The sequence below is a fragment of the Amia ocellicauda genome, chromosome 4, assembly GCF_036373705.1.
Source record: "Amia ocellicauda isolate fAmiCal2 chromosome 4, fAmiCal2.hap1, whole genome shotgun sequence".
In the NCBI taxonomy this organism is placed as follows: Eukaryota; Metazoa; Chordata; class Actinopteri; order Amiiformes; family Amiidae; genus Amia; species Amia ocellicauda.
This window is the reverse complement of record NC_089853.1, coordinates 43,006,808-43,022,579: the sequence shown is the minus strand read 5'-3', so window position 1 is coordinate 43,022,579 and position 15,772 is coordinate 43,006,808. Positions and strand designations below refer to the sequence as shown.

The window sequence follows — 15,772 nt, the reverse complement described above, 5'->3', positions numbered from 1 at the left end:
CACTGACGCGCGCACACCCCCTAGAAGGAAGGGGCTTTATTTGTGTAGATTAAAAGGACACAATAAAACATTTGGAAAGATGACATAAACGGGTAAGAACACCAACTTCATCTATTTAATTTATGACAGAACTGGTTCAATCGTCTTTTTTTTTTTTAATTCGCGGTGTTGTGGATACCGGTTGCAATAACGCACTCTGAAGAACTGCGCATTTATTTGGAAATGTCTGGGATATTTACCTTAATTAAAGTGAAACATACACCGATATTTGCTTTAAAAAATCACCCCTCTCGGTGTGCGTCAAACGCGTCCAGACACATAAACGTGACGTCATGCTGTTTCGCTCGCACTGGCCAGCCAATCACCGAGGCGCTCCGGTGAACTCTCGTCCGGTGGTCGCCGCTTCTCGCGTGATTTGTCGGCGGCCCTGCTCACACACAGCTGCTGCGGAGAGAAAGCAGCATATTTCAGGTATCAATTTAATGCCGCAACGGACTAATCCAGTAGGGACCTGAGCTTTGATATTGCGAAGCGACGACGTGAATATCGTCTGTCGGTTTTTCGCTGATGCACAGGCGTCTGCAAGGGTATATATCGCAAAGCCCGCTGTTCTGTGATGCTCGACAGGCTGCAATGTTTTCTCCGGCGGCCGAGGCCTCAATGTTTTGAGTGGTCGGCGGTGTACGCTTGTTTTTGTTGTGGCTGCAGCTGGCGATTTAATTGTGTGGCCTTATTATACAGGGTGTCGCCGACATATTTCCGATTTCTGTACAGACGCACAAACATGCTTTCGTGTTTATGGATGTATTTGCATGGTGGGGAATGATACATGTCCAGTTCTGTGACTAGATATAGCAAAGTATGCCGACTGTCTTATTGATACGCACCCTCCGCTTAATTCCTTCAAGTTTGCATGGTCTGAAATCGGCTGTCAACTATTTGAAAGGGTTAAAAGTAAAGCATAAATGGATCATGACATGTAAGATGATCGATAACTGTAGAACATGTTTAGGAGAGCGATATGCACCTATTACGTCAGTGTTTTTCCAGCTGCTTGTTTGGGTCTGTGCACAGTACTGCTTTATCATAAACACTGGCGTTCAGGTGGATGCAACATACAGGCAGTCATGAAGAAGGTGACATGTTTGATCAGCTAGTGACTAATCGCATTGTTTTATGTGAACTTGATATGACTTACATATGCTTTTTTTGTTCACTTTCAGAATATTCATGATGAGTTATGCGGAAAAGCCAGAGGATATAACGAAAGATGAGTGGATGGACAAACTCAATAATGTGCACATACAGAGAGCCGACATGAATCGGCTCATTATGAATTATTTAGTAACAGGTAAAGATTTCAGTTTGCTGGTGTTGCCGAGACTATATATATTTTCTAATTCAATAGTGCAATACATCAGTTATTCACGGGCCTGTATGCTGACTTTTTAATCTAAAATGAAACTTAGATCACACACTTCCACTCGCATTAATCTAGTCCTGTTATGAATTGTGTGTGGAGTGTCTTGTGAAGTGAAGTGTGTATAGAAACTAATTATTACATGATCATACTTTTGTAGCACTGTTAGTAAATAATTAAAACCATCCAATGTTTAGAATATCTTGTTCTAGGTTTAAAAGAGACCATTGTGTCGATGGCAGGTAATTGGAGTACTGTGTCACAGGCATCACGTTTTCCCATCTGGTTTAATCATTAAAAATGGAAATCTCAAGCAGGATTGTTTTTTCCTTTGTAGAGGGATTTAAGGAAGCAGCTGAAAAGTTCAGGATGGAGTCGGGAATTGAACCCAGCATAGACCTTGATTCCCTCGACGAGCGAATAAAAATCCGGGAGATGATCCTGAAAGGACAGATTCAAGAAGCGATTGCACTCATTAACAGTTTGCACCCAGAGTTGTTGGACACAAATCGCTATCTCTACTTTCATCTGCAGGTAAGTCGGTAAAGTTTTTGCCATGGGACGGGGGGGGGGGGGGGGGGGTATATATCAAAAGGTACGGTAAATTCTGACATTTTGCTTGTGTACTGTGTTTACTGCACAGTTTGGTTACTAGAACAAACAAAATACATGTTTTATTAAAAGAAAAATGTCTACTTCAGTAGGAAAAACAATTTGAGAGTAATGACACATTCATCTCAGGAAGTGGATAATAGTTTGATTTTCTCCTGCCATGATGAATTCCCAGCAACAGCATCTGATCGAGCTGATCCGCCAGCGGGAGACTGAGGCGGCCCTAGAGTTCGCTCAGACACAGCTAGCGGAGCAGGGGGAGGAGAGCCGGGAGTGCCTCACGGAGATGGAGCGAACCCTGGCCTTGCTCGCTTTTGACAACCCCGAGGAGTCGCCCTTCGGGGACCTGCTCAACATGATGCAGCGGCAGAAGGTAAAAGAAAAAAGAAACCTTGCTGTCATTCCTTCATTGCAATGAATTAAGTAAAAGTAAATGCTGAAAAGTTGGGGGACATGTTTATAAATTCTCCATATTTTTTATGTTTTTAAATGTTGTGAAGGATGCTGTACTGTATTTGGATAATTAATTCTATAAGAGGTGAAACAATAAAAAGCAAGAGTTAAATGTTTTCTGTTTGAATTTTCTCTGTAGGTATGGAGTGAAGTTAACCAGGCTGTGTTAGACTATGAAAACCGAGAGTCGACACCTAAGCTTGCAAAACTACTGAAATTGTTACTATGGGCTCAGAACGAACTAGACCAGAAGAAAGTCAAATATCCTAAAATGACTGACCTCAGCAAGGGAACAATCGAAGATCCCAAGTAAAGTGAAGACTGGGGCAAACGCACTTTGGGGACTAAAAAAAGGACACCTATGCTTTTCCTCCTATTTATAATCAGTCTGTGACTGGACCATATATATATATATATTATTATTTTTTGCTTATGAGAGAACTTAATAAATCGGTTGTGCACCTAGATTGTTGAATTTTAAAGTGATATCTCAGTTATAAGGCCAAAAATGACATGTTCAGACACTGAAGTTCAACAGTTGCTACATTTCCTGCACATTCAAGTTACTGGTCGTTACCTGAGGTTTTAGATGAGGAGTAAGGAAAGCTCATTATCCTTTAAAGTATCAATCACTTATCGTTTTGTTTTGTTTAGTGTTGCTTTTTTAATTTGATTTTTTTTTAACTACTTGGTTTAAAAGCCACTTTACATTTTCAGATTATCAAGTGTGGAGATGAAGATGTGTACATACAGTATTCATGTATTTTTAAGCCTAAATTAGGCCCCTGAATAAGGGATCGGACATCTTTCAGATCACGGTGTCTTGTGTAATATACAAAATGGTGGGGAATTTTTGGCATCTTTAGTCAAAACTCTGAAACCTTTCTTAAAACAAGCAGCAGTCATATAGAGGTGTGAAATACTAGAGGAAATGATAGTAAAGAATGCCATTCATTGTTCTCAAACACTTCATTGCTAATTTGCTTTTTGCTGAACATAAGCATGCAAGGTCGTCATTTTTTTTTTGTAATATTTGTTATGAAGGGTACTAGGGATCTGCTCATGCCCACTATATGTTAAACAATTCTCAATGCATTGTAATACTTTTTACTTACTGCAGGAATTTACTGTTCATTTCATCATAGGTTTTATTGTATAGAAACAGATTATAATGTGACTACAGAGAATATAATCATCCCGGTTAGTAAGTTTTTGCAATCAGATTTACAGATATTAAATAAATGATTCTTTTGAAAAAAGTGAACAAAGAGTGGACATTTTAATTTATACTCTAACTAACTTTCGTACAGTCTACAGGTCATTAACATTTTCAGCATTAGATGGGGCCCCTTCAGAATCCAAAAGCAACTACCAAACATTTTTACTTTTGAATGGAAGTGGTCTATAAGTGAAAAAGAAAATAATATCAGCAACATAGTATTATTAGTGGGAATATAAAATACTACACACGTTGGTATACATTTCTTTCAGATGTCAAGCCGAGCAGGAAAGATCTGAAGATAATTTACTGATAAATGAGTATTTCATTTAGATGAGGAAACGGATTACTTCAAACTTTTGAGTATCTATCTGTCACCTACAACCTATAAGCTATACATTCTAGTCTGGTTAAGAAGCCAGTTTGTTTAAGTATCAATGGGAGGCTGCTTACCCCAGATAGGAACAAGTACGGTCAAGAACGGCTTGAAATGTGTGGGTTAACCCTCAAGAGTAACATTGTGTCACATGTTGAACTACTCCCTCAACATGTTCTCTTTGTGCAATTCTTGCTTTCATATTCTAAAATGACTGGGATATTTTCACCAGTCACAAATGGATGTAGTACAGAAACCCAGCATGAGTTTTAAATGTCTGAAGGAAGTGCAAAATGAATTCCCTTAACTTAACTTAACCTATGAACTATAGTAAATGACATGCTGTTCTGTTTCCCGAACTCTTCCTATGTGAAGAAAGTCATGAAGTGAGTATTTGTATAGAAGGAGGTTGGTCGAGAGGAGATCTTGTTTATTAAAGGATCATGGTAATGTTCACGTGTATTGTTTTACTGTTTATACCACAGTACACAAGTGCTTTGGCAACACAACTATCGGTCATGTAGGAATGAATGGAATACAGACATTCATTTATACATAACATTAACAATGACATGTGCAGTGAAAGCATTAACAACAGAAACCTTTCACTAACCTGGTGACATCGTAGCTTGAAACTTGTCAGTGCAGGACCGACACAGTGTTACAAGTGTAGGTCATGGCGGTTTTACTGCAGCAAATCATAATTTCACAGGAGACCTTGACATTTCCACTGCATACATTGCTAGCGATGGAGGGGGTCGTCATTTCTCCACATTTAATTCAGAAGCCCTTGCAATCCCTGCCTCACACACGATCAATGATGTCTGTGGCGCTAGATGCGCATTTCGTAACGCCGCGTTTGCAAAAGCAGCGGGGAGCAGGTGATGCGCGTCTCCAGCCCCCACGCCTGCCTGCCTGCCTGCCTGCCTGCCTGCCCGCCTCTCCAGCCTTAGAAATGCCACGAATCACGCATTATTACGCAGGCCGATATTGCTGCTTTCCCCCCCCCCAGGCACTTCAGTGACAGTGCGCTATTTCTGCGGGAGCAAGAGCTGCAAAAAGACGGCGTTTGTTTGCACCGTCATGATGGGGAAGAGCATCACGCCGAGACGGAGGCTCCCGACGCAAGCCCTGGGTGTGCGCGGCGGCTGCCTGCCTCTCACTTCCTGACTGCGTGGCCCACAACGGACACGTGGATTATAACACTCCCCGAAGGAAAAAAAAAGATCATTAGCATTGATCTACCCGCCCATTCACCTGTCCTGAATGTGGGGTTTGTCGGTGGCGTAGCCCTGCTTTGCTAAGGAGATGAGCCTGCGTCCCGGACAAGTTCTTCTGGTTTGCCCCCCGACGCGGCCAGTTGCTCGGATTGTCTGCTGATTTGAGGCAGCTGGCGCGCAGGAGCCGTTGAATGGCAGTTCTACAAAAACATGGCAAGAGCCCGGGTGCAGATTTGGTCAGCCTCAAATCAAATCCCCAGACTGGCTTTGGAGGAAATGGGACTCCAAAAAAGTGGACTGACAACAATCCCTACTGGTCCCGGTGAGTAGTAGTTATGTTATTCGTCTATATGTTATGAATGTTGCCAGCTAGCAGCGTTTTAGTAACGTTGTCCGAATGTGGCGGTTTGGTTACTGTTGCGCTCGTTCGGAAGGTTGCAGAAACATTCGAAATTCGATCATTCATGTTGCTAATAATAATGGAATCAGGGGTTGTGTTGATTGAACTTGTCCTGAAAGAGCCTTCGCCTAAATGCGTGTTTGAAGCGAAGTAGACACTCTTTCTAATGAAGGCGATGGGAGCGTTACACACAGTTGACTTCACTCATGTGTTTAGTTATTTACAGTTAGCATATTCAAGATAAGCGCATAAGCTCCACCTTTTTTCCACAGATCAGCAGCATTTCATTCAAAATACTCCAGTTACGTGTTTACGACTTGTTGTGCTGGTGTAGCCCACGCCAACAAAACAATAGCACAACTAACTTTATTTCGTATTTTAAATGCTGGGCGCTACCTGGTTGCATATTCGTCACAATTGGGGAAGTCTTCACAATTTCAGGACGCAAGCAATTATAACCAGTCTTGTCACCTATTTGAAATGTTCCAAATACCTTGCAGTTAGGACTGCACACACCCAAAACTGAACTATGAAATGTCTCGGAAGAGGAACACGTTTAAAGTTTAAAAGATGTACAAGGAGCCCATTTCTCCATTTGCCGTCTGTAACCAGATCCCAACTGGGGCAATCAATACACTAGATCAACAGCTGAATAGAATGAGGCTGCCATGGATCTGGACTTGTACCTCCTTGGATGGGATAGGTGGAATGAGTGCCAACAAATAAAACTACCCAAAATGGTGATCAATCTTCCAAAACCTCACTTCCAATCTGCACTGTTTCTATGCATAGTTTGTAAGACTTCAGTGTAACATGGAATTGTAATTTAAGTTATAAAAATATCCAGGTTGTTCACAATGAAGATGGGTAGTATGCAAAATAGATCCAGACATTAATGGCTCATTATATAGATAGGATAAGATTATAGACAGCCTGTCTTCTGTGAGTGTAATTGTTCACTTTCATGCAGACTAACAGTTGTTTGTCTGGGAAAGTATAATGAAAACATAAAAGGCTATATTGAACAGATGCGTTTTATTTACAGACAATAGCCATTCTTTTTTCCTTTGAAATTGGAGTAATGATAAATACACCTTTATGTTGAATAGAATATATTCTAGCAGCCGGGAGAGGCGGAGGGCACAAGAATAGATTACACGTGTTGAAACCTTTTCGGAGCAAACAAAGAAATGGGCAAAACAATACTCGGGCTACTTACTATACAAATGCACGGTCACTCAATCACAAATCAAACACACACAGGTGAATGAAACCAGTGTCTTGAACAACATGGACAGAATCAGGTTGTGGGAACTAAATAAACCACACATTGAATTAGATAAAGTGAACTATTTTAGAAAACTGCTGACATCATCTCAACCAGCACAGGTAGGATAATGAGCACAAAATCACCTGAAACAACCACCTTCTCTGTGAAATCATTTGTATTTGTTTTTGCAGCTTATGTACACCACGTTGATATGAGTTCAAGGGAATCTATATATTGACACTTGTTTAGATGAGAACCAACCGACCAACTAGACAAATAAACCATCAGTCAAAACAAATAGGATATGAAAGCCTGAGGAGAAGGTATTTGGTAACGCAACACTGGCTATTTACACAGCTGATAGATTTGCTTGTAAGGGTAGCATGACATAACAATTCAAACTGAAAGATATGGTCTGTTGAAGCACTTCACTGCTCACTGTGTCTCCTTCCCTGCAGGCCGTTAGCCCGGGTCTGGACGGCCGTGCTTCTGCTGGGGACATGCCTGCTATACTGTGCCAGGGTGGCGATGCCTATCTGTGCCGTCTCCATGGCAGAGCAGTTCAGCTGGAGCAAGAGGGAGTCTGGCATTGTCCTGGGCAGCTTCTTCTGGGGATACTGCTTCACTCAGGTCATTGGCGGGTACATTAGCGACCGGTAAGGCATAGGATGGGATGGCACAAAAACTGCCCAACTGTTGTGTTTGTTACCTCCTCCCTGGGTGCTGGAATGTCCACAGCTATATCATTTCAAGGAAAGGAACTAAAGTAGTCTTGTCTATGCAGTCTTTAATTACGCAGATGTTTGCTTAGAAGGAAGGTTACTGTTCCTGTTCAACAGGCACTTTACGTCATGCATCAGAAACAAATGGTGCTTGTTTTATTTTAGGAAACTACAGAGAGTTTATAATTGGCCATAAAAGCCTGTAGCGATATCCCTTCTTCATCTGTTAGGTCTTTAACCTCTAACGTCCAATAACTTCAACTTTTTCTCTCGCCTCTCATGTTATATATGTTTATTTATAATGGTAAAAGCTGTTCTTTTCTTATTACATATTAAACAATGGTAACAAGGTTAAATCCAAACGTTTGCATGTTGCAAGACAGCTTTTGAAATCGGTGAGCTTAAACATTTTATAACCTTCCCTTTCCCTCCCCCTAAGGTGTTTACGACTGAGTAGGTGTCTCACAAGTTGTAAATTGTTAGTCGCTCTCTCTGAGAAGCTCGTCTCGCCTCTTTTTGTGATTGGCGTGTCATTGGTTACACAAGTTTGTAGTGGATTCTTATTATTTGTATGGGTAAACCAACAATACAGGTCAAATATACCTACAAGGGAAAGATCAGAAAATGTCATTGTATCGAAAGTGTAGCATTACTCGTGTTACTATTGACAATGGACTGGGACTTGAACATATTTACATTTTCCGTACAGTGTTTTAATGAGATTCGACAAGTATTTTATTTTACAACATCAAAAATGAGTCCAAAACGCTTAATGGGACTTAATGTGCTTTAAACATAACCATTACTTTTCTGCGTTTAATGTACTTACCAGATAATAATAATAATAATAATCAATTAGACTTAACACAATCAAATACCAACTTTACATTAAGCCCAATATAGTAAACCATATCAATATTAAGTGCAACACATGCTTGGCTAAACACTAATATTTATTTTCACAATGTTATATTTAAATCGGGTCTTGGTGGTGCCTTATAGCTTCCACTTCTTAATAATTGTCTTGATCATGCTCCAAGGGATGTCCCAGGCCTTTTTTAATTTTTATACCCATACTCTGATCTGTGCCTTTCAAAAACGTAGTCCCTTTGTGCTCATGGTTGAGCTTTGAAACTCGCTCATCAGCAGAAGGAACCTACAGAACCTGCATTATTACACCTGTATCCTGAAATAATGGGAATTAGTACAATTTAACAGCCACTTAACTAGATGTGTGATCCTGAAGGCGACTGGTTACACCTGAGCTTATTTAGGGTTTGCTATTACAAGTTTATTTTTTATTTTTAATACATTTTGTAGACATTTCTAGATTTTTTTTTTTTCACTTGGAAGTTGTGGCATTGTAATGCATTTTAATCACAGGCAGCAAAAGACTATTTTGAAAGGGGCTGTGGACTTTCTGTAGGCGCTGTATGTGTATGTACATCAAATATGATACTGTATACTTTTTTTCCTCCCCAAGACAACTTAAAGTGTGTAGAGTACATATCCAGTTAGAGTTGAATTCAAAGGCAGGTCTATATAGTAACACTGTTTCTGCTCCGTTCACAGGGTTGGGGGGGAGAAGATTATGTTGCTCTCCGCTGCCGCGTGGGGCTCGATGACTGCCTTCACGCCTGTCCTCGCTCACTTCTGCTCCCAGCCCATAGTTTCCATGACGCTGTGCCGCTTTCTCATGGGGCTGCTGCAAGGTGAGGGATAACCGCCGAGCACTGAGGTGAAGAGCTGGGAAGCAGAGCCTGACTGCCACTGCTTTGACATCCACAGCATTTGACCGCACTTACTTAGTGAGGCTGTGTTCACCTTGTATAATATCATGTTTGCTTAAACCTGTATCGAGGAAAGGTTAACGGTTTATGTACATATTCTCTTCGACGGCTGTTGCTTTGAAGACAGTATTCTGTGAGATCAGACTGCACTGCTAATGTCCCTCCCCCCCCCACCCCGTTTGTTGTTCTAGGTGTCCATTACCCCTCTTTGGCCAGTCTCTGCTCTCAGAAAGTGCCCGAGGGGGAGAGAGGCTTTTTAATGAGCACGGTGGGAAGTGGCTCCTACTTAGGGTAAGTTGTTGAAAATGAATGCCCGTATCACCTATAAAAAGATAACACTTTTTGGCACCTTACTGTGCCGCTTACTTCCTGCTGCAAAGTGGAGAGCAGTGAAAGTGCTTGAAGTTCACTTGTAATGTTGTTGAGAGCTGGTGTTCTTGTAGCTTAATATTTAACAATAGACCATGTCACAGGCTGGCCGTTGCCTGGGCATGCAAATGATCAGGAGACTCAGAGTTGTGGTGAAATAAAAAGTTCAGTTTTATTTAGTGACAAGGGTCTTCAAACTAACCAGCTCAGTCAGTCAAATTCGACCGTTGTACAGGTCCATCAAGTGTAGGAGTCGAAATCAAAATGCCCCAAAACAAACAAAGAAACAAAAAGATTGAGGCCGCGCTCCTAAAGGTGAAGCAAGTCCGTTCCGCTCAGCCTTCAGACGACGGCCACTCCCGGCTGGCTCACTTCACTCTCCTTTTAAATGGTGCACAGGTGATTACATCAATAGGCATTACAATTACCTTGTTAACCCAAACCAAAAGGTGTCAATCATAATAAGGCAGCAATTAACTGGCTGTTTAAATGTAATTGGCGAAATAGTACTAATAACAGTTAATGAAAAATGGATAGATTAAATGCATGGGATCCCATTAGATATAATTGTTCATTGTTATTTGCCTTGTCATTTAACAGCAAACATACACACACACATAAATACATGTCCTGACCCTGGATCTTTACTGCCCCTTTATTTCCTTCCAGGTAAGTGCATTCATAGGGAACCTTCAATGTCCATGCAACCCATGTGAGGGTCTCCCGTCACAGACCGACTATACATTTGAGGATTGCACGAACCTAAAGGACTTGAGCCAAGTTTTGTCATCCGACCAAAAGCAAGAGCTCTTTCTCGAACCGGTAGCCATGTTTTCGGTCTCTCCAGCTCTCCGTCTAAGGGGGTTGAGCCTCATATTCAGAATATGTCGTTTACATGGCTCAGGACTCCTTTAGTATCCTGAATACTAGAGGAATATTCCACCCTCAATATTCTGAATATTCAGTTTCATATTCTAAATATGCTGTTTACATGTTGGAGTATATATTCACAATATGCAGTATTTTGAATACTTATGGAATTTTACTGGACAGTGTATGACAGTGTATGAAAAATCATGCCATTCCTCTATGGACTTTCAGTGATACAGACCGAGAGAATTGTTAAGACTACAAATCAAAAACCTGTTAAGATCTGTAAGTCTACACTTCTAGTACTCATGATATAAATTGTCTTTCAGGACCTTGGTGATTGGCGGGGCGGGCTCCTTAATGCTAGACCTGTATGGCTGGGAGAGTGTTTTCTACATTTCTGGTCTGTCTGCTGTCCTCTGGGCATACTGCATGTGGAAATACCTCTTAAAAGGAGAGGGTAAGGTGGTCTTTTAATATAAAAATAAAATGATAAATAGTCAAACTGCTATTCATTTTTATTTTTTATTTTTTTAAATGGGTACTACGGTATCCATTTATACTTGCCCATACACACAGTTTTTGTTCTTTATGATTCTTATGATTAAACTTTCCAACGTTTTGTCTGTGAAAATGTGCAGGTCCTGTCATCTTATTAGAGTCTTTTGGAAATGGAGTATCCCAATGCAAAGTATCCAAGAGGCATTGGTTCCAACTTTTCAGACAGCGTCCAGTATGGTAAGATGATACATTAACTATCCTTTATTGTCCTTGAACATTGATCCGTTTTTATTATGCTCTGTAAGAAAACTCTTCACACCTTGATTTACCACCTTGTATTATTTCACTTGCTAAGTGAAAGGGAAATTTAAGATCTGTAAAGTAAAATTCAATCTCGCACTACTGTAGGCAAAACACGACAATCCCGCTTGTAAGATTTGCATAGCTTGTGAATCGAGTGAGAGGTTGTGAAAACATTTTACCGGTGAAACTTTTCACGAAGAACCCGAGTAGTTCAATGTTTATTTTAGTACGTTCCATTCTGGTGGTTTAGAATTGGGATTGCAGCCGTAAATTCACGTTTTGAAGTGTTATTACCAACGAGGGTCGGTGCTGACGAGGGCCTTGGGTTGTCAGTAAGGTGTTTTGTGTTTGTCGCAGGGCTGTGATCATCACTCACCTTTGTACCGCAAGCACCTTCTTCACTCTGTTGTCGTGGCTCCCAACCTTCTTCAATGACAGCTTTCCCGATTCGAAGGTAATCTGCTCGGGGGTTTTGATTTAAGGCCGCTCACCACTCACCAGGAACTGTCCTGGATTTTATGGATATGGATTTCATATGGGCTTTAGCATAGGTACACGAGTGGATAATATGGAAGATGTTGAACATCTTTATTAAATAAATACATTTAACAAATAAGAGAAAATAATGAGACACCTGTTTGTTCTGTAACTTTTTAATACTGAGTTTAAAATCAGAAAACACAATAAATATTGTGGAGTCTATTTAGTGATCTAACTAGTTTTGGGGAAAGAAAAACAATTCAAGACTCAAAATGAAAGAAGAATGCATAAATGACCACTAGATGTCACTACAACCATCCAGTCGAATATCTGAAGGCTGAGGTTCTCAAACTGCTTTCTTAAGAAGGGAAGGACGTAGAAGCACAGTGGTTTAATTGGGGATAGATGGCAGCATAGAAAAGGCCTTACTGTAACCTATAGGTAATTAGATTAGTGTTTCAAACATGTCCACTTCACTTAGGTTTGGGGATCAAATTGGGGTTATATTTTGGTTGTGCTAGAATTCTGTTAGGATTGTGTTTATGCTTACTAAACGAATTTACAAACTAAATGCATTTAATTGGGGGTTCTGGCTATTGTTAGGGCAAACTGTATGAAGGCTTTTTCTTTGGTACTACAATGTAGTATCACAGTTCAGAATAAAGACTGAGCATCCATTTTTCTTTCTGCAATTTAGCCAACTTCCTCTAATTTTAAATACCTTTTAATTGATTAATGAATTATAATCGCAACTTTGTTTTCCTGTGTTCGTCTGCAGGGCTGGGTGTTCAATGTGATCCCCTGGTTTGTTGCCATTCCATCGTCCTTATTTAGTGGATGTCTTTCTGACCACCTTATAAGTCAAGGTAAAGGAGCACATCTAGTTTAGTATTCGTATCTGGTTTGAAGTGTAATATATAGTGCCCCAGAGCTCTCCTTTATAGCTGCCGAGCAAATGCCTATTCATAAAACACACTATTGTGGAAATTAGGATTGCTGCTGCTTCAATGAAAATATAGTTTCTGGTCATTTTCAGTATTAAAACAATGCAGTTGCCGCACAGTGAATTTCCCTTTTTTTTTTGTATATACAAGTATTTTTCAATTAACAGTTTTACCCTAGAAGCGGCAGAATGTTTTGTGCTTCGACTTATGAACGGATACTCACTAAATTGCATCCTTGTTGTAGGGTTTGATACGGCTGCAGTAAGGAAATTAATGCAGGTAGGTGTGCTATATTTGCATTGATATGGGATTTTTGTGGACCTTGCAACACCAGGAAATTTGCATCCTACTAAATTATTGCTTTTCAACTGGGAGGTTTTCCAAGCTGGTATTTCTCAGTGCCGTGAAAAAATGAAATACTGCATATTTATTATAAACCATCAATTTTGTATGTATGTATAAATACCTGTTATATAAATCAGTCATAGCCATGTAACACTAGAGTGAGGTTTAACCTGTTAACTTGCTTTCCTTGTGTTTTTAATAGTTCTTTTCCATGGGAGTGTCCAGTGTGTTTACCCTCCTCTTGTGTCGAACTACAACCTTTCCTACGGCCATCGCCTTTGTCTCGGCCACAATGGGACTCACAACATTCAGCCATAGGTATGTAAAATCTTTATCACTCCGCATCGCAACCAGCTTCCCTTTTAATCATCGTGCTGTTTATAAGCAGTGGACCTATATTGAGGGAATGACAAATTAGCACTTTTCAGAGTTTAGCAGCATCTGTAAACTGATCTGTTTAGACCAGTGGTTCTCAAACCTGCCCTGTTGGTTTTTGTTCGAACTTAATTGATCCCTTAATTGAAATAATTTGATTACATTTGTGTAACTGATAAAAAGTTGGTTCCTTAATAATTTCCTTATATGAGAGTACTGTTCCCTTTGTTCTTTGTTTCAGCTGATACCAGTTAAGCAAATAAGTGGTTTGTGTATGAATTGAATTTGTATTTTGATGTTTCAAAGACTTTATAGAGCACAATGTGAAAGACCCTTTTAGGGTTTATTTTAAGTTACTGGCTCATTTTGTTGTATGAAAAAGATGGGTGTGTTCCAAGCTGTGAAGTAGGTCTATATGACAACTTCTATTTGTCGGCTCAAGCGATGCATCAAAATGTAGATGTATTTGTAATGCATTATACAGGAAAAAAACATCTAATATACTTCTGTCTTCCATTATAGTGGTGTTTCTGTGAATGTCCAAGATTTGGCGCCCTCTTGTGCTGGATCTTTGTTTGGTGAGTTTAATTGAGTTTTTGACTGAATGTCAGTCGGCCGCTGCAATAACCACCACAGGATAACCATTGTATCTTTTTAAGTCTTTAATGGAATCCAGATTAGATCTGAGGAATAAAATCAGGTTAAAGATGAAAGTTGACAGTAGTTTGCACCCACCATGAACTGGAGCTGAGCACCTTCTATGACCTTTTACATTAAGTTTTGGTTGATGGAGAAGTATTAGTGTTTTAAGGCTGAAATATTATCAATTTTTAATTACAGGTGTAATGAATACATGTGGAGCATTTTCAGGTAAGCAAAATGTTATGCTAATATTCTGTGTTTTGTGCTGTATTAATGAGAAACGACAATATATAATAAACATTCGTAAATCACAAATTTTGTGCTGTGATATTATTCTAGGATGATAATTTACTCAAGATACAAACACTGAAGTTCTTAGTTGCTTACTTTAATAAAAGGCAAACAATCCCATTACTTAATATAGATATACAGTAAAGGTACTGTACTTGTATTTACAGTTCTCTTGGTTTTGTGCAGGGGTGATCATGGTGTATTTCTCTGGATACCTCATTGAAACTACCAACTCGTGGGCTTCGGTCTTTGCCCTCATCTCGGTGGTCAATCTGTTTGGGCTGGCCACGTTCCTGCTGTTTGCCGAGGCCAGGCGAGTGGACATCGAGACCAGCAAGCCCAAATACCACAGCGTACACATCTGAGGAGACCAAGCGCCAGCCGAACTCCTGTGTGCCGTCGCAGGTAAAACGGATGCCTCCAAGGGCCGGGGCTTTGGTCGGCACTCAGAAACCGGCCTCCGCTCCATTCCAGATTGATGCAAGCTTAAATGACTTCCCTTTTTTCAGTCCTGTAAAGGATTATGTTCCTGGGGACATTACAGAAGGATCTCGACAGGCAGGATTCGTAAGGATGATCGCGGTCACTCGTGTTGTCCATAAGGTTTACAGCCTACGCTCACACCTTTCAGTGATTTCAAATGAACGTCTCAGACTTCAGATCTGTCGTACACTAAAGGGCAATGTGAAGAAATCCATTTAACTTTAACTGTAATGTCCTGGTACTGGTAGAACATTTTTCTATGCAAGGAATGGACTGATTGAGCTTAAGAATCCACACATTTTTCTGAAAGGCAACTGTAGAAATTAAAATTAATTAAAAATAATTCAACACGCTCAACAGCTTTAGCTTCTTGTATACCAATATTCCCCAGACATTGGTTAAGGCCCGAACTGAGTTGTGAATTTGCTCTAATAATTCACTGCTCTTTATTTCCGTAGTTTCTAGTTTGCCCATTACAAAGCTGTAGTCCTGGTTACCCTTTAGTTCCAGCCCTTGGTATCGCCTCCTCTTCAGAGGCCATTTCCTGCAATTAAACAGTTTGATTACTGTAAAAGTACCACAGTCAACTGTAACCAGTGCAATTAATCAAAGTAAGTTAAACCAAAGAGATGTAACTGTTTTGTAATGTACATTTTCTACCTAAAACACCTCAAAGCTGTTTTTCCA

General features: G+C 40.2%; 2 protein-coding genes across 4 annotated transcripts; both read left to right on the top strand.

Annotated features, from left to right (window-relative positions):
* The first annotated feature begins 67 nt into the window (after nt 1–67).
* Nucleotides 68–3,753, top strand: LOC136748537 (glucose-induced degradation protein 8-B homolog). Of its 3 annotated transcripts, none has more exons than XM_066702383.1 (5): nt 68–92; nt 1,224–1,351; nt 1,758–1,954; nt 2,208–2,405; nt 2,625–3,753. In XM_066702383.1, the coding sequence occupies exons 2-5, from the start codon at nt 1,231–1,233 to the stop codon at nt 2,796–2,798; spliced, it is 690 nt and encodes a 229-aa protein (XP_066558480.1). In that variant the 5' UTR covers nt 68–92; nt 1,224–1,230; the 3' UTR covers nt 2,799–3,753. The 3 variants fall into 3 exon arrangements, with proteins under 3 accessions (XP_066558480.1, XP_066558479.1, XP_066558478.1); XM_066702382.1 differs by lacking the exon at nt 68–92 and adding an exon at nt 385–471; XM_066702381.1 differs by lacking the exon at nt 68–92 and adding an exon at nt 456–587.
* A 1,268-nt stretch (nt 3,754–5,021) lies between these two features.
* On the top strand, nt 5,022–15,438 carry LOC136748536 (voltage-gated purine nucleotide uniporter SLC17A9). Its single transcript, XM_066702380.1, has 13 exons — nt 5,022–5,622; nt 7,429–7,626; nt 9,265–9,404; nt 9,674–9,773; nt 11,051–11,181; nt 11,363–11,459; nt 11,883–11,979; nt 12,784–12,871; nt 13,194–13,228; nt 13,497–13,612; nt 14,192–14,247; nt 14,510–14,539; nt 14,789–15,438. The coding sequence occupies exons 1-13, from the start codon at nt 5,492–5,494 to the stop codon at nt 14,965–14,967; spliced, it is 1,398 nt and encodes a 465-aa protein (XP_066558477.1). The 5' UTR covers nt 5,022–5,491; the 3' UTR covers nt 14,968–15,438.
* Nucleotides 15,439–15,772: the final 334 nt, after the last annotated feature.